This window comes from Plasmodium yoelii (genome assembly GCF_900002385.2).
Source record: "Plasmodium yoelii strain 17X genome assembly, chromosome: 9".
Classification (NCBI taxonomy): domain Eukaryota; phylum Apicomplexa; class Aconoidasida; order Haemosporida; family Plasmodiidae; genus Plasmodium; species Plasmodium yoelii.
The window spans coordinates 1,006,551-1,026,527 of NC_036181.2; the positions used below are offsets into that span (position 1 = coordinate 1,006,551).

At 21.0% G+C, this 19,977-nt stretch overlaps 6 protein-coding genes across 6 annotated transcripts; 3 read left to right on the forward strand and 3 right to left on the reverse strand.

Moving 5' to 3' along the window:
- Positions 1-464: 464 nt before the first annotated feature.
- PY17X_0923900 (WD repeat-containing protein, putative) lies at positions 465-4,031 on the reverse strand (the record flags this gene model as incomplete). Its single annotated transcript, XM_721358.2, has 1 exon — positions 465-4,031. The coding sequence occupies one exon, from the start codon at positions 4,029-4,031 to the stop codon at positions 465-467; it is 3,567 nt and encodes a 1,188-aa protein (XP_726451.2).
- Positions 4,032-5,845: 1,814 nt separating this feature from the next.
- On the reverse strand, positions 5,846-7,625 carry PY17X_0924000 (DnaJ protein, putative; the record flags this gene model as incomplete). Its single annotated transcript, XM_022956001.1, has 5 exons — positions 5,846-5,902; positions 6,044-6,160; positions 6,292-6,338; positions 6,450-6,497; positions 6,671-7,625. The coding sequence occupies 5 exons, from the start codon at positions 7,623-7,625 to the stop codon at positions 5,846-5,848; spliced, it is 1,224 nt and encodes a 407-aa protein (XP_022812200.1).
- Positions 7,626-10,131: 2,506 nt separating this feature from the next.
- Positions 10,132-10,808, forward strand: PY17X_0924100 (40S ribosomal protein S18, putative; the record flags this gene model as incomplete). Its single annotated transcript, XM_723327.1, has 2 exons — positions 10,132-10,335; positions 10,542-10,808. 2 exons carry the CDS (start codon positions 10,132-10,134, stop codon positions 10,806-10,808), a joined length of 471 nt encoding a protein of 156 aa, XP_728420.1.
- A 1,432-nt stretch (positions 10,809-12,240) lies between these two features.
- PY17X_0924200 (ubiquitin activating enzyme E1 protein-related) lies at positions 12,241-15,684 on the forward strand (the record flags this gene model as incomplete). Its single annotated transcript, XM_722031.2, has 2 exons — positions 12,241-15,471; positions 15,595-15,684. The coding sequence occupies 2 exons, from the start codon at positions 12,241-12,243 to the stop codon at positions 15,682-15,684; spliced, it is 3,321 nt and encodes a 1,106-aa protein (XP_727124.2).
- A 764-nt stretch (positions 15,685-16,448) lies between these two features.
- On the forward strand, positions 16,449-19,256 carry PY17X_0924300 (threonine--tRNA ligase, putative; the record flags this gene model as incomplete). The annotated part of the gene is made up of 1 exon (XM_722628.2): positions 16,449-19,256. One exon carries the CDS (start codon positions 16,449-16,451, stop codon positions 19,254-19,256), a length of 2,808 nt encoding a protein of 935 aa, XP_727721.2.
- A 286-nt stretch (positions 19,257-19,542) lies between these two features.
- Positions 19,543-19,839, reverse strand: PY17X_0924400 (XTBD domain-containing protein, putative; the record flags this gene model as incomplete). The annotated part of the gene is made up of 1 exon (XM_722629.1): positions 19,543-19,839. The coding sequence occupies one exon, from the start codon at positions 19,837-19,839 to the stop codon at positions 19,543-19,545; it is 297 nt and encodes a 98-aa protein (XP_727722.1).
- Between the last annotated feature and the right edge of the window lie 138 nt (positions 19,840-19,977).

Genomic DNA, 19,977 nt, shown 5'->3' on the forward strand with positions numbered 1-19,977 from the left:
TATGGTAGTTTTTTTTTATCATGTTTAAGTATTTTTATTCCCATTCTATTTTATTCCCATTTTTGCATATAACATTTATTCTACACATTTTTCTGTTTCAGTTCTCATATGTTATACATTTTTTATATTTGTCGCATCATTTGCATTACCAACATAAAAATTTAATATTTTTGTTTTATTAAAATAATTTAATTGACATTTTATGTTAAAAAGTTATAAAACAAATAACCAAGTTAATATATAATACATGCATATGCATTTAAGCAAACTTTTCGTTGCCTCTTATGAAACATGAGTGCACAAGCACATTAAAAATATGAATAATTGAATGAATTAGGGATAGTTGGATATTCTTTTCGTTTGCTAGAACAGCCAATCCCATTTCAAAATATGTTTGCAAAAAAAAAAAAAAAAAAAAAAAAATGAAGAATTTATATGACCATTATGGTGAGTTGGTCCAATATTTACCTTAACTGTACATGTTTAGGATAATTATTAAAATAAAAGGTACATATTTGAAACTTTGAATTTAGTGCTATAATTATTGCTTCATCTTGATAATTGGTTAATGTTACACTTTGTTCCTTATTTATTGGAGCAAAGTCTATGGCTATAATTGGTTTATTTTGTGACAAATAAAATTTTTTTTTTTTTTTTAAATAATTTTGGCTAAATTTATATAAATAATTTTTCTGAACAAGACAGGTATTATCATAATGATGTTGATTAATTTTTTGATCATTAGAAATTTTAATTCTCTTAGTTATACCTACTGCTAACATTTTTGAGGAATGTTTATCAAATTTTACATATTCAATAATTCCATTAAATTTTTTTTCATGTACTAAATGAAATTGGTTCAAAGAATAAATAAAAAGAGTATCAAATGAGTAGTAACACATGTACATATTATTTTCAACATTAAATATTTCTATTCCTTTATATAAATTAAATATATAATCATTTAGTAATGTATACATAGGATGATTAATTATTGCTAATGTTTTTAAATTTATACAATCCCATATAGATATTATTGTATCATGGCATATACATAATATACCCCCATCTTTACTTATATCTCCATTTAAAATTGGAGTATTTTTATAATTTATATTTTTCACAACAGTTATAATATTATATTTTTCATTTTCATTTTCATCATCTTCTTCTTCTTCATCATTTAGTTTATTTTGTGTTGTGTTATTTTCAACATCTTTGTTATTATTAATATTATTTGGGAATATATCTGTTTCATTTTCTGTATTTTTTATTATATATGCTAAATTAAAGCTATTTATTTCATATTTTTCGATTTCGAAATTTTGATATATATCATCTCCTAAAATTTTATCCGATTTTTCTAAACACCAATATGTTATATTTCCATCTGAACATAATAATATAAATAAACTTAAAGCTGGATGAGGAATTATTTTTTTATATTTTTCAATATTATGATTTGTATTTATTTTAGAATTATTTAGATCATCATTATAATTAGTTTTATTTTCTTCACTCATTTCAGTTTCTTCTCTATCCTTATTATTATTTATTGTATCTTTTTTATTTCCCATTATATCTGAAATATCATCAGGTTCTTTATTAATGACATAATGAAACATATCATAATAATCGAAATTTTTTATATGTATCCAAAATCGAATAGTATAAACAGTATGTATTAAATTTTTGTTAATTGCATCTAAAATACCATATATATAATAATTTCTTTTTTCAATAGTCATAATAATATTTCGTGTATTATTAATAGCATATAAAATTAATTCTATATCATTTACTTTTTCTGAATCTGTTCGACTTTTATATATTATATTTAATGGACATATATTTTTTATATGTTTATTTTTTTCTACATTATATAATTGTAGATGTGCAAAAGATGTTAAGAAACAACATATTAGCCCATCATTTGATCCACAAAAATAAGATAATTGAAAATTTTGATATAAATTATTTTCTATATTTGCATTATTATATATTCTTTTTTCTAATTCATTTTGTATTGATTCAAATGTTATTATGCTTTTTTTTGCCATTTCGTTATTTTCATTTTCAGAAAAATTATAAAAATTGGCACCGTCATCTTCCTTATCTATATCATTATTTTGGGGGTTATCATCATTTTCCTCGATTTCGACAATATCATTATTATTTGTTTTTTCATCATTTTCCTCGATTTCGACAATATCATTATTTTTTGCTTTTTCATCATTTAAAATATTAACTTGATTTTTTTTTCTTTTATTTATAAATTGTTCATTATAATTAAATTTATCAAATAATTGAGATTCAAAAATACCAAAAGATTTTTTAACGTTTGTAATCATATCAAGATTATTATAAAATAATTGAGATAATTTTAGTGGCATAGATAAACCCTTATATTTATAAAAAAATAAACGTTTATTATAATTAATAAACAAGATAGAGTTATTTAATGAATTGCATATTATTATATTTTTTTTTATATTTAGATACATATAATAACATGGAGAGCCTAAATGTGAAATAAATTCAAATGATGCATCATTTCTGTTATATATCAATATAACACCTTCTTCACCCGTTGAACATATTTTATTTTGTTTTGTTATTATATTATAAACAGAATGACTATGCCATTTATATTTTGTACAATTAATTTTTTGTTTATTAATTACATTTTTTATGCCATCTCCCAAATTAATATATGGAATATTTTTTACAAACCCATTATTATCACATTCCTTATCATTTATTTGTGTTCCTAAAATATCGCTATTTATATATTCTGCTTCAAACACTGGAACATAAGGAAACATCCTTGAAAACGATTTTATATTATTAAACAAATAATTTGAATACATTTGTTGAGGTATATTAGATGTATTATTAGAATCTTTGTTTAGTGATTCATTTTGTTCATAATTATTAGATATAATTTCACCAAAATTAAGAATATATATATATCCATTGAAGAAACCAACACATAAAGATTTATCATCATCACATATTTTAACAGCTGATATATAATTAGTATAATATAAAATATTGTACCAACTTTTTGTTATATCATATATTATTATTAAATTATTATTTGCTAAAACTAATTTAGATAAATTTTCATCCATATCTATCATTGAAAAATATATATATTTTATTTTTAATATTGGTTTTAATATTAATTTTGTTCCAATCACTTTTTTTTTTTTTTTTTTTTTTTTTTTTTTTCCTTTAAAATTTGGGTTATAATAATTATTTTTTATAAATTCTTCACTTTCAGATTCAGATTCATAAATTATAGACAATTCATCTGGATATGTATTCATATCACATTCATTTTCGAAACTAGATTCGTAATTATATGTGACATGATGAGGTGGTGGCTCATTTTGTCCGTCATCTTGTTCGCCATCTTGTTGGTCATTATCAAAATTGTAAAAACCATTTTCATAATTAAAAGCAAATCTTAATAAGAAAAAATTTGTGTATATTTTATTTTCTACAAATTCCCAGGTAGCTAAACATAGTTCACCATTTTTTCCAAAACTATTAATATAAAATAAATTATTTATAATAAATTTTTTAATAAATTGAAAACGTTTGTTTGTAATTTGATATATATATATATAAGTATCAAATCCTTTTAATATTAAATATTCTTCATCAGATTTTTTATCATAAAAATAAAACATTCGATCTATAGAAAATGATGTTACAATTATTTTTTTTTTTTTTTTTTTTAAATTTAAACATATTATATTTTTTTCTGTACAAAAATATGATATATTACTTTTACTTAATATTGGTTTATTTTTTATCATATTTCCACCCAAATTTAATTCTAATAGTTCTAAATCTTTTACAAAATTTTGGTTTTTTAATATTAATTCCTTTTCTCTATTACTTATATTTTCATCTTTTAATAATTCATTCTCTTCATTATTTAAACTTTCGCTGTATATCTTTTCTTGATTATTTCCATCCACTGATATCCATTGTGGGGTATTTTTATTTGGTTCACACATTATTTCCTTTTATTCTAGGAACAGTTATTCCATTAAAAGTGAGTGCAAAGGAATGTATATGTTGTGTATATATCTATATAGTATACGTATATACATATGTTATGCATATGCATATGCTAATGCATGTATTTTTTGCTATGCCCCTATCAACAGATATAGCCACTCTATAGTCATAAATACATGTATGGCCAGAATATATAAGGCTGTATTGTGTTTGCTTTTTAATTTCGATAATAAACAAATTATATATATATGAATATATAAAAAAATAACAATGTACTATATAATAAAAAATAAATATATAAGCCTATATATTATTATTCAGGCAAAATATATACATGTTTCTATCTACAATCGATAAATTATAAAAAAAACTAATTTTATTATTATATTATTATATTATTATATTATTTTATTATTATATTATTATATTATTATATTACTGTATTATTGTAGTTATTAAAATTAAAAGTTATGTGTTTTTTTTTTATCAGTAGGACAAGATAATTTCTCCAAACAATTTAATATGGTTCTATTCAAATCCATTATATATTATAACATGATTTTGTATTTTCTTTTTCCACTTTTTTTTTTTTTTTTTTTTTTTTATATTTTATTTATATATGATTATTTAATCATTTTCTATATTTCAGTTAATAATTCATGTAATATATTAATTTTTTTTTTTAAAAGGATATATAAATTTAGCTACATAAATAATGGTTGAAAAAAAAAAAATAATAATAAATAATTTACAGTTGTTTTGATATATTATATGTTCCGTTGAAACATATAGTATTTATTTATATAGAATATTTTATTCGGATTGATGGATATATATAATTTAAATATTTATTTATACTTATATATACAATATGACGAAAAGGAGAAAATAAAAAAAATAAAATATTTAATATAACTACTAAATATATTACACTTTTTTTAAATATCTAATTTTTGTTCTAAATTAATTGCATAAATTTGTTACATTTTCAAAGTATTTTACTTTATTTTTTACTTTATTTTTTACCTTATATTTTACTTTATATTATTTTTATTTTTTTTTTTTTATTATTTTTTTTTGTATGTATTTTTTTAAAATGGCTAGCTATTATGCTAAAATAAAATTGGGCAAATAATTTATTTATTTGAAAATATGCTAATTGGTTGTTTTTATAAACACAAAAAAAAGTAATAATATTACAAGAAATATGTATACATATGTATATATGAATGTTTCCTTTAGTACATTTGTTACGACAATATTCGAAAAAATTAAAAATAAAATGGATACATAAAAAAATAAAATAAATAGCAAAACAAAACAGAACAAACCAACTAGTCACATATCATTCTATCATCAGTTGCCATATAATTGGATAAAATTTGTTTTGTTCAAAAAGGAATACATGGAAATATAAAATAATAGTCAAATTAATCATATATGTATATAATATAATGTTTAGCCTATATAACATATCGAATGTGTATATTAAAGAGAGAAGCTTAGTAAGCCCTCTCTAGTTGGGTTTCCTAAATAAAAAAAAAATTGCGGGAAAATATTTTGAATTATATTGAAATATATTATTATAAAACAAAATCGACTCATATATTTAACATTCTATTTTTTTTTTTCTCTCAAAATAAAATAACAAATTGAGAATAATCGAATGTTATTAAGTGTGACATATACTAAAGCAATAACTGTAGTCACTTCCAAAATTGTGAATAAAAAATTCTCTATTTTTAATTTTTGATATTTAAAAAAAAAAATAATAATATTATATAATTTTTTAATTTATATATCAAACTTGTTATATAGACATAATAGTTTTCATGGAGTTTGTTAGAATATTCATTGCCAATGGTGCCTGTAAATATCCGAAAAATTGTAAATTAAATAAATAATGTATGTATATTATATTTAGTTCTGTGCTTTATTATTTAATATTTTAATTTGTTTACACAAAAGGGCATAAATATATGTATATACAATTGTATAAAAATCTTACATTATTATTTTTATTTTTGTCTGGATGAACTTTCAAAGCTAAACTATAATAATTTTTTTTTGCTATTTTTTTAATCTCTTCTTTTGTGGATGTAGCATTTTGGGAATATTTGCTAATCTGATCATATATATAAGAAAAAAGATGAAATGTATTATTAATATGTTTCGTTACTTATGTACATTATAATCGATATATTAAATATATCGATACTAATAAAAATAACAAATTGTTAATATATGTAAAAGTACTTGTAACACTTCCCAAGGGTTGTTGGCATTCCTTATAATTCTGTCAACTAATAAAGAATGAAACAAACGCATACATATATTGTTATTATTCCTAAAATTGAATAAATATTTGCACACAAAATTTTAATTCGTAAATTCAATTTTGGGTATATATTTACCGTCACTAGAATAGCTAGATTGTTCATTTTTGTTTGTGTCTGGAATAGCTAAATGAAAAAAAAAAAAAAAAATATACAGCCAAAATTTAAAATAAAAAAAAAATGTAGCTAAAAATCAAAATAAAAAAAAATACAGCCAAAAGTCAAAAAAAAAAAAATATTTTTGATCTTATAATTATCATGAGAATAGATATAAGTATATTTGATCTGTTTTTAATTACCTCCATAAGAATTGAATAAGCAATATATCTTGGCTCGTAAGAATATATTTTTTTGTTTTTCCATAGTATCCAATTCTTTTAAACGAAAAAATTCAGTTGAATAATTCTTGACATTTTTATTTCTACATTCAAATAAACAATAATCGTTGGGACACCATAAATTATGAACAATATGAAATAAGGATATATGAAACATATGGTGTTTATTACATTTATATGTAAATGTAATATTTTGAATTTCAGGATGGATAAAATTTAGATTAATTAATTTTCCTTTATATTTCATTCCATGTGATATAATTAATTTAAAAAATTTTTTACAAGGTTTACAATAGTTATTTGACAAATCATTATCATATTTTTTAAAACAAAAATGTTCAATATCTTTTTCATCTACACAAAATAAACATTTATAATATTTAAAATATAACATTTTAATTTTTTCATTTTCTTTTTTTTGTATATTAGATAGAGTACTATCATAATCTAAGTTCATTTTATATACTTCTTCAGCATTATATATTTTATTAAAAAATTTTGTTTTAAATACATTATTTTTTAATATATTTTGATGATTATTTGAGACATTTTTTATTCGATTTATTGTTCTTTTCATAATGTAACTAACATTGGAAGTGTGAGATGTATCATCACATATATTTTTAGAATTGTTGTTAATTTTATTTGTTTTTTTTATTAATGGTGGTGTTTGGTTTTTTTTTGATATTGATAGGTTTTTAATTTTTACTGCATTTTCATTATCTGATTTTATGTAGTCTTTTTTTTTTTTTTCCAAAATCGTATTTTTTCCATTTGTATTTTCAAGTTTTGTTAAGTCAATTATATTATCATAATAATTTATTTTACATAATTGCATTTGATTATTACTTTTTTGATTATTATTTGGAAGCTTTTCGTTATTTTGACATTTTGTAATTCCCTGATTTATAACCATTTTATTAGCAATCGATCTTTACTATTTATATTTTCATAAAAAAAAATAATATGGTTAGACATATTTTTTATATTTCACAAATTTGTACAGCTATTTTCTTCATTTTGTTTATTATTTGTTGCATTATTCTGATTTTATATTTTAGAGGATTATTTCACAAAAAAAAATATATATATATTATCATTATTTTTTGAGAAATTTTAAATATTTTTTTACTCAAAAGTATATACTTTGGGGTTTGCTATGTTATACGAGTTTGACTCCAATTATTCTCTAATATTTCTGCAATTGTGATTAAATTATTTTATCATTTCATCATTTTATCATTTTAAATTTATGTATCACACAATAATTAAAAAAAATTATTTTATTGATAAATATTTTGCATATTATTGCTTAGCCATTTTTTTTTTTTTTTTTTTTTTTTTTTTAAACTGTTAATAATTTTTTGCATATATCCCCCTAAGCCTTAACCCTCATTAAGTCGGATAAATATATGCCATATATAATTACGTGTCATATATAATTAGATATCATATATAATTATATATCATAATATAATTATATATACATATATATAATTAGATATCATAATATAATTATAGTTATATGCATTTATTTTTGCTGATTTTTTTAAACTATATATCGATTTTAAAAAAACGTGTGTTAACAAAATTTTAACATTTTTCTTTTTCCATTTTATTGATGTTTCCAATTTATGCACATTTATAATTCCTATACTTTTATATTTATTTTTATTTTTGAAATATTTATGACAAAAATAAGTTTTATTTATTTATAGAATTAGCAATTGGTAAAAATATGTAAATTTTTAAGGGACTTAAATTTTTATGGATAAAGGTAATATTTTATTGGTATATGGTATATATAATAAAAATGGAGAAAAGACAAAATTATAATAAATTATTTTATTATTCTCCGACTTATTAAATAAAAATATATATCGTCACATAAATATATTTAAAAACAAATTATCAACTAATAAGCAACCAAATTTTTAATTATTTTTTTTTTCACTATTATTAACTTGTTTTAAGTTATATAAATATCATATATTTATTTATTTGTTTCCGTTTTTTAGCAAATTTGTATAATAATAATAATTACAACATTATTAAATATTGCTAAGTTTGTTTAAGTGTTATTAAAATATAAATTTGAACAAAAATTGAAAATTATAGACCAATATGAGTATAATAAGTAAAGAAATATAAAAGAATAGTTTTTAATTTTTTTAAAATATTTTCATTTGGTTAGTTGTATGTGTGTGTTTATATATAAGCATAAGAGATATTGTATATGTACATAAATATATGAACAAGTTTTAAGTTACAATTTTATATATTTATATTAAGTTAGTAAAATGAATATTTGATAAGTAGACAAACAAAGGGTTAATTGTACCTCGAACTTTTTTATTCTTATTTAAATTAAAATTAAAATTAAAATAAAAATAAAAATTTTTTTTTTAAATTAGGGATGGAAAAAATGGCATATTAAAAAATAAATAGCAAATATATAATTATTATTGCAATAATTAAAAAATAAATTATAAAAATAAATATTTAAGAATAAATATTTAAGAATAAATATTTAAAAATAAATATTATGAGAAATATGTTAATACATTTTTAGGAGAAATATATAAATTAAAAAAGTATGCATATATATATATATGTAAGATATATGTATGCATATACCTTTTTAATTTATTGTATCCCCCTAGTACACTTAAAAATAGTGATGTTATTTGTATAATATATATGACTGTTGGTTTTGTTTTACCATTTTTTATCAATACTTAAATGCATATTTAATTTTTAGTATTAATAAAAAATGGTAAAACAAAACCAACAGTCATATATATTTTTTTTGTTATTATTTATAACTATTCCAACATTATATTTCCTAAGCTTTGGGGAAAAACAAAAATAATAAATTCCTTTTTAAGAAAAAGGCGCTAATGCAAGAACTAAGTGGAAATGCAATACGCATATAAAAATGGATAAAATATGAAAATATTAAAATAGCCTATATATAATACTAAAAATTGTTAAGCATATATATATATAAATATATATTTTTACATTTGAGCGGGCATAAAAATAATACGATATATACATACATTTTATTATCCATAAAAATATAAATATATGGTATACATATAAGAATTAAGTTTATATATATATACTATTATATTATATATACATATTTAAAAAAAACCATAATCCGGGTTTTAAATATAAAAGAAAAAAATAATGATGTATTAATATAATAAAAACACATAATTTATCGAGTTGGTAATTGAAATATTTTAATATAACATTTTTTAAATACAAAAAAAAAAAAAAAAAAAAAAAAAATAACAAAATAAAAGAAATATAATATATTTATAAAATATTAATAGAATAATATTCTATATAAGGATTATATATTTATAAAAATAAATAATTGTAATATTATTTTATAAAATAAATTTTTCAAAATGTCATTACAAGTAATCGATCAAAACGATTTTCACCATATATTAAGAATTTTAAATACCAATGTTGATGGAAAAGAAAAAGTAACAATAGCATTAACTGCTATTAAAGGTATTGGAAAAAGAATTGCCAATGTCATTTGCAAACAAGCAAATGTTGACCCAACAAAAAGAGCTGGAGAATTAACAACTGAAGAGATAAATAATGTAAGTTGAATGAAGCTAATAATTGACAATCTATTTTTTATTGCAATTTTATTATGCGCTTATACTATATATATATATATATATATATATATATATTTATATTCTCAAATATATATTCCTTTATGACATGTAATTATGTTATGCATAAAAAACCATTATTTGTTAATTTACCTGACTTGTTCATATTTTTTTTTTATTATTTGTAGATTGTTCATATAATGAGCTCTCCATCTCAATTTAAAATCCCAGATTGGTTTTTAAACAGAAGAAGAGATATTAAGGATGGAAAGAATTTACATGTCATAGCTAACCAACTTGATTCTTACTTACGTGAAGATTTAGAAAGAATGAAAAAAATTCGATTACATAGAGGTTTACGTCACCATTGGGGATTAAGAGTTCGTGGTCAACACACCAAAACTACAGGAAGAAGAGGAAGAACTGTTGGTGTTGCTAAGAAAAAGGGAGCATAAATCTAATAGACATATTTTATATATTTATATAGTATTTCATTTTAATAATATTTCTTTTTTTTACTCGATTTTTTTCCATTTTCCGAGGATATCATGTATAGTTATGCACAATAAATATATTTTGTTTATTTTCATTATTTTTATGAACAATTCATGCATATGTTAAAAATAGAATAAGTCATCTATGGATAAAGAAATAACTGAAAAGGAATAACTTTAAAAAATTACATTTTTAATTAAAATTACGAGTATATACTAAAACTCATTATTACATTTTTTATTTTTCTATTTGAAAATCTATATCATATAATTTTTTTCAAATTTTTCGAATTTATATTTTAAAATGATAAGTCAAAAGAGAAAAAATGTATTTTCCAAATTAGAGAAGTCATATGGTCATAAATAAACCTATTAGTATTATCTTACTTTATCTTATTTTATCTTATCTTATCTTATTTTATCTTATCTTATTTTATCTCATGTTTTTTTTTTCTCTCCCCCGCCCTTTTAAGAATATTTACAATAATTTCCAAATTTTAAAAACGCTATTGTTCTGATTTGTTCATAATTATTATTAAATATTATGAACAAAAAGTAAAATAAGCTAATTTACTGAAAATATGAATTATATTTTATTACTTGTACAGGTATTTATTTGTAACTTATGTGCATGAAAAAAATTACCAAAGGAAATATGGCACCAATTTTTTACATAAAAGTAATAAACTGATGAAATTGAAACAAGCATAATAATAAATTATAGAAAATTAGTTTTCATTAAAAAGGGAAAGAGAGATAAATAAAAATAAATAAAGTAATAATAGTATTAACAAATTGAATAAAACCTAAGTAAAACCTTTTATTATATAAATAGTAAAACTATGATCATATATAAGATTGTCGTCTTACTATTAAATTATTTTTTTTTATATTTTTTTTTTATTCTTTTTTTATTTTTTTTTATTTTTTCACAGTTTAGCTTTATTTTACTATAATTATAAGAATATATTTATGAAATAATTTTTTTGTAGAAATATATCCTTTTTCATATACACACATATTTTTGAACATGGTCTATTTTTATATATCATTATAATATATTAATTTTTTATTCTATTGTAATTTAAACCATATTTTAAGAAATAAGTTATTTGGCATTATAAATGTAGTTGCAATATGTTGAGCAAAATATAAAAGCAGTGTGTAATTATTATTTTTTTTTTATTTTGTGACAATACAATTTTCAAGCAAAAAAAAATTGTAGAAAAAGTAATAAATTCTACAACTATGTTGAGCGTTGTATTAATTAGTTTGTTTTGGAAAATAAATATGAACAATCGGTGCACAGATTTGGTCTCTTTTTATTAAAAGTAGTATTATATGTACAGTATTATTTATTAATTTGTTTACACACTAGTTTTATGATATTAAGATGGAAGTAAATAAGTGTGAAATTTATTCAGAAGAGTTGGAAAAAAAACAAACATATGGTCAGGAAAAAGACCAAATACTAAAACATTGTTATAACGAATTTAAAATAGATATATCTTTTTTTTTAAAGCTACATGAACAAAAAATAAATATTTATAAATTAAAAAGTGATTATGTTAATTTAATTTCAGAAACATATGTGAAAAAAATAAAAGTAGAAAATAAATACAAAGAGACACATAATTTAAACATAATTGAATTTGACTATCCGTATAAGACTACTAGTTTTATAGAAATTAGCAAAAGCTCGTTTGATGCGGACCAAATATGCACAGGGCTTCAGAAAAATGACGGAAAAAATGACGGAAAAAATGACGGAAAAAATGACGGAAAAAATGACGGAAAAAATGACGGAAAAAATGACGAAAAAAATGACGGAAAAAAGGAAGAGGAAAGCAATAGGCATAGTACAAAATATCAGGGGGTGCTTTTAAATTTTAATACATTAGAAGAGTTCTTAAATGCAAATAAGTCAAAACATATTAACAATTCAATGAGCGATATAATATGTGAAAATAAAGAAAAAAAAAAAGAAAAAAAAAAAGAAAGAAAAAAATGTATATATGATAATTCTTTTTGGGAATATAAACAAGATGAATTAAATTTTTTTGAAAAAATAAATAAATATTTAATATTAAGTTATTTTGATTTGAAAAAGTGTATATGTTATTATAGCATATCAAACCCCGTAATTAAACCCTTCGGACATTTTAAAGAAATCTTTCCATCCAAAAGATTACACATATATATGAACGAAAAAAATGTGTATCTAAATAAAGAAGCAAATGAAATTAATGTTATAGACACAATATATTTATCTCAAAAAATAAATAACTGTTTTAATAACCATAAACCGTTTGTAAAATCGAGAGTATTCTTATTGTTAAGATTTAAAAGTGGCGATGTGAGTGGCGATGTGAGTGGCGATGCGAGTGGCGATGCGAGTGGTGAGTGTTATTATGATGAGTTCATAGAAAACAGTTATGAAATTTTAGCAAATATGGAAAATGACGAAAATAATGAATTTTACAAAATAAATAGTTTTAAAAGATTATATGAATACATTTTTTATGACAATATTAATGATAATCAAAAAGATGAATATATTTCACATTGTAATATAATAAGAAAGAATTTGAATTTAATAGTTTTACCAATTAGTTGTTTAAGTGAATTAAAAGAAGAAATTGATATGTCAAAAGATAAAATTTTGAAAAATATAAAAAAAAAATATTTTGATATATATATATGTATGATTGATCATAATATTATATATAATTCACTAAATTGGGATGCTAGAAATTTATTATATTTTTTAACAATTAAATATGAATTATATGATTTTGAAATTAAGTTATTGGCATTTAGAGATATAGAATTATTAGAAGATAAAATACTTTATTTATTTAATAAAAATAATAAGTTAATTTTTAAATGTCCTGTATTTTCAAAAAAAAATATAAATAATATTAATGATAATTCTCAATTTGAATTTAAAGATGTTTCAAATATTTTAGGAATAAGTTATTCTTTAATAGAGACAATAAATTGTTCTGAAAAAAAAAAAAATTTTATTTTTGAATTGGTAAAAGAGTGTAATAATTGGAATGAGAATATTAACAAATTAGACAATATCAATTTGAATAATAATAATAATAAAAAAGATGTGATGATTAGATTTTGGTTAAATTCATCAATGTTTAGTATAAAAATTATGGAAATTTCTAATTTTTTAAAAATAAATAAAAATGTAGTAAATTCTTTAAAATATGAAATAATACCAGGATGGAAAAAATATATAGAAAAAAAAAAAAATAAAATAAAAGAAAATATAATATATGTTATAAATTTAAATAATTTTTTAAATAAAAATACAATACAAAGAATATCATTAGAATTAAATATAAAATTAATAAAATGGAGAATTTTGAAAAATTTTACATTTGAAAAAATTAATAATTTAAAAATATTAATAATTGGGTTAGGTACATTAGGTTGTTCCGTTGCTAGAAATTGTGTAGCATGGGGAATAAAAAATTTTACATTTATAGATAATTCAAGAGTTTCTTTTTCAAATGTTAGTAGACAAAGTTTGTTTAATTTAGAAAATGCAGAATCTTATAATAATATTGGTGAATATAAATCTATAGCTGCTAAAAATAATTTATTAAAAATATCACCAGATTTGAATATTGTTAGTATAATTATGGATATACCAATGCCTGGACATTTAAATTATTTAAAAAATGAAAATCTTTATAATACTATAAATGAATTAGATAAATTAATTGACAGTCATGATGTTGTTTTTTTATTAACAGATTCAAAAGAGTCAAGATATTTCCCATCTTTATTAGTAGCCGAAAAGCATTACAATTGTTTAAAACGGTATAAAAATTTGCCAAACTTGCCAAATCTGTCAAACTTGCCAAATCTGTCAAACTTGCCAAACCTGTCAACGCTTCAGAATAATACCATTTGTGATACATCCAAAATGAATCAATGTAAAGATATCACAACCCAATATACAGAAAACATAACATATAAAAATTATATGTATGGTTTAAATGAGAATATAGAAAATGTAAACTCTAAATCGATTTCAAATAAAAAAAATGAATTAAATAATTATAGAAATATATTTTATAGTAATATATTATCAACAATAAATCAAATAAATAAAATGCCACCTTTATGTATATCAGTAGCATTAAGTTTTGATTCATTTCAAGTTATAAGACATCCCTATTTATATTTTAAAAGTGGCTGTTATTTTTGTAATGATATGAATTCACCAACCGATTCGATAAGTTATAGAACGATAGATGAAAAATGTACTGTAACTAGACCCGGTATTAGTTTAATAAGTAGTAGCATAGCAACAGAATTGTTAATATCTTTAACACAGCATCCATTACAATTTTCTGCACCACATGTTGAAAATGATCAATATATTTGTTTTGATTCTAAATGTGATAACTTAAAAAATAAAAATACAGAAACATCTAATTCATTTGTTTCATGTTTAGGAGCTACTCCACATATTGTAACTTTTAATTTGTCGAATTTATCAATTCGAAAGCTTTATTCAGATGCCTTTGATAGATGTGTCTGTTGCTCAGAACCCGTGATTTTAAAGTATCAGGAAAACAAGCCCGAGTTCGTCAAAAAGGTGAGCACATCCGCCCATCCATTCTGTTCGCTCTGCCCTTTGTCGACTTTTCAATCTGCCGCTTTATTTCTCCGCATTATTTTTCTGCATTATTTTTCCGCTTTTTTTTCCGCTTTATTTTAGGTGATTAGCGAAAGCCTTGTGCTGGAGGAAATAACCAACATGAATATTCTCAAGCAAGCCGACGAAGGAGATGTGATAATTTTTGATTAATTTTTATCATTTTTCTAATTTTGTTAATTTTTCCATTTTTTTTTTCATTTTTTTTTTTCATTTTTTTGTATAATTATTATTAACATATGATGGGGAATGAACACCCTACCCTCACAAGCAACATAAACGGTGATTTTTTACAAATCGTGATAGTTGAAATGTCAAAAAAATAAAGATGACATATAAAAGGCGGTACATAAAAGGCGGTACATAAAAGGTGGTACATAAACGATGCTACATAAAAGATGCTACATTTGATAATCGCATAAAAATTTGTTCATTTTTTATATTTTTATATTTTTATTTTATTTACAATTTTGGGAAATTTTCGAAGTAATGGGCAGTATATTTAATTACATATTATTTAAATTATGTGCATAATAAATAAAAAAAAATAAAAAAATAAAATATAAAAAAAATAAAAGATAAAAAAAAATAAAAAAAATAAGAGGTGTATAAACATGTAAGGCTAAAAGGGAAAAGGCTCTTATATATGTTTTAAAAGGGAAAAAACTCTTATATTTTTTAAAAAAAAAAAAAAAAAAATGCACATATTTTTGTAGTAAATATATTTTTTAAGTCTATTTACGCAACTGTTGAAATGGAAGAGATTCGCATATTCTGCTAATTTTGTTAAAAATTGCCATTCACAATTTATAATTTACAATTTATAATTTACAATTTATGGTATACAATTTATGGTTTACAATTTATGGTTTACAATTTATTTATTTATTTGTTTGCGAAAAGTTTAAGGCGGCTGAATGAAGATAATAATTATGCCCATTTGCATTTGGATTTCGAATATATTTTTTTATAACTTAAATAATTTGATGTTTGTAAGATCTGTAAAAAAAAACAAAAATATATTTTCAAATAATTTAAGAAGAAAACATATAAATTTTTATTTACCACAAAATATACATTCCTATAGTTATATAGGCAAAACAAATTTTCCTATTTTGTATAAAAATAAAAAAATATTCTCAAAGAGGTATCACAATTGTTTAAGCTTAAAATTGGAAAGAACAGAAAATCAGCAAAATCAGCAAAATAAGCAAAATCGACAAAATCAACAAAGTCAACAAAGTCGACAAAATCAACAAAGTCGACAAAATCAACAAAGTCAACAAAATCAACAAAGTCAACAAAGTCAACAAAGTCAACAAAGTCAACAAAGTCAACAAAGTCAACAAAAAAGGAATATTTTTTCTGTAGAAAATAAAAAAATGAGCACATTAAATTTTGATAACAATAATTTGGAAATACAAAAAAAGAATTTTGTGATTCAAGAAGATCCTGATTTCATTCAATATCGATTAAATAAATATAATGAATTGAAAGAAAAAAAAAAAAAAATATTAGAAAAAGTTATAGAAAATGATCCAAATTATTATAAAGAGATAAATATAGAATTATTAGATGGTTCGATTAAAACTGGTCAAAAAAATATAACAACACCTTATCAAATTGCATCACAAATTTCAAAAAAATTATCAGAAAATTCAATAGTTGCTGAGATTATCTATTTAGATAATGTTAATTTAAATCTTTGTGATATAGAAGATGATGAAAATGATGAAACAAATGTTGATCAATCTCAAGAAGGTATTTTATGGGATATGAATGTTCCACTAATAGGAAACTGTAAAATAAAATTTCTTGGAATTGAAACACCTCAAGGAAAAAAAATATTTTGGCATTCTTCTGCACATATTTTAGGTAGTAGTTTAGAAAAATTATATGGAGGGTATTTAACAATTGGTCCTGCTTTAAATGAGGGTTTTTATTATGATATATATTTAGGTAATAATTCAATTATAAGTGAAAATTATAACAAAATTGAAAATGAATATAATAAATTAGTTAAGGAAAATGTTGAATTTGAAAAAATGATATGTACAAAAGAAGAAGTTTTAGAATTATTTAAATATAATCCTTTTAAAATAGAACTAATCAAATCTAAAATTAAAAATGATAATGAAAAAACATCTGTTTATAAATGTGGAAATTTTATTGATTTATGTTTAGGACCTCATATAAAAAATACTGGAAAAGTTAAAGCATTTAAAGTTTTAAAAAATTCATCAGCTTATTGGTTAGGTAATAAAAATAATGATAGTTTGCAAAGAGTTTATGGTATTTCATTTCAAAAAAAAACAGAATTAACTGATTATATAAAATTTATTGAGGAAGCTAAAAAAAGAGATCATAGAAATGTAGGAAAAAATTTAAATTTATTTTTTTTTGAAAAAGAAACATCACCAGGTTCGGGATTCTGGTTTAGTCATGGTGCTAAAATATATAACAAATTAATTGAATTTATGAGAAAAGAATATAGAATAAGAAAATATGATGAAGTTATAACTCCAAATATATTTAGTTGTGATTTATGGAAGACATCGGGACATTATCAAAATTATAAAAATTGTATGTTTATTTTTAATATTGAAAATAAGGAATGGGGAATGAAACCAATGAATTGTCCAGGCCATTGTCTTATTTTTAAACAATTAAATGCATCTTATAAATCTTTACCAATTAGATTAGCTGATTTTGGAGTTTTACATCGAAATGAAATAACTGGATCATTAAGTGGATTAACTAGGGTTCGACGATTTCAACAAGATGATGCTCATATTTTTTGTTCTCTTGATCATATAAAAACAGAAGTAGTAAATGTTTTGCAATTTATTTTTTTTGTTTATAATTTATTTGGTTTTAAATATGATTTATATTTATCAACTAGACCTCCCAAATATATCGGAGATATTGAAACATGGGATTTTGCTGAAAAATCATTAAAAGAAGCATTAGAATTAGCAAATGTAAAATGGAAACTAAATGAAGGAGATGGTGCTTTTTATGGTCCTAAAATAGATATTGTTCTTAGAGACAGTTTAAATAGAAGTCATCAATGTGGAACTGTTCAATTAGATTTCCAATTACCAATACGATTTAATTTACAATATAAAAATAAAGAATATGGAGTAGGTCAAGAAACTGATTCTAATTTAGTTAATAATTCTAATACAGATGTAATTGAAAAAAAAGAAGATTCTACTTTAGAAAATATTGATAATAATCAAGATCCAATAAATAATCAACCAGGTGGAGTATTGAAAAAAGGTTTTGATCGACCAATAATTATACATCGAGCTATCCTTGGATCAGTTGAAAGATTTGTAGCTATATTAGTAGAACATACATCTGGAAAATTTCCATTTTGGCTAAGTCCACGACAAGCTATAGTTTTACCAATAAGTGATAAATTTAATGAATATGCAAAATATATACATACTGTTTTAACAAATAATTTATTTGATGTTGATGTTGATATTTCAGTTAATACATTAAATAAAAAAATAAGAGAAGCACAATTAAAACAATATAATTTTATTCTAGTTGTTGGTGAAAAAGAAATTTCTACAAACACAGTTACAGTTAGAGATCGTGATAATCCAAATGATCAAAAAGTTTATACTGTACAAGAATTGGTAAATACTTTTAAGAAAATGCTTGATATTAATTCAGTTAAACTTAATGAAATAACTCCATTTATTCAAAAATAAAATTGTGTTTTTCATTATTTACTTGTATTATTGATTAAGTTATTTATAATTTAATACATTTTTACTTTTTCATATATTTTAAATATATTTTCTTTGAATTTATTTTTCACCAACTTTGAAACATTTTTAAATGAGACTGAGTGTTGCCACTTTTAGACCCACACGTCTCGGCACAAATTAAATATGAGGTAGTCTTTTGAAAAATTGGAAAAATTGGAAAAATTGGAAAAAAATGGAAAAAAATGGAAAAAAATGGAAAAAAATGAACAAAATTTGAAAAAAATGACTACTCTACAAACTCTTCCGCTTCGTAAATTTTTATTTCTTGTTCTATTTGATCACTATATGTACAACTAAGATATTTCATGTTATAATACATATGACCCATTTTAGAAAATTTATCAACATTTAATTTAATATTATTTTTTTTATGATAATTTAACATTTTTAAAAGAAAATATTTCCTTTTTAACCACTGACCATGTGATTCCCATTCTCGTCTTGTATTGGCTTCAACAAGTATTGCCTGTTCATCCTCAGTAATATTTTGGTTAGCTGTATTTGTTTCGTTTTCTGTCTTCATGAAATAAAATATAATAAGGTGAATATGTATATGTTTTTTTTATTTGTGTGTGAAATATAACTAAGCTGATTTAGCTATTTGTAAATATATGACCATATATTATATTAGTCTATATTTATTCTGACTTGTACATGTTAA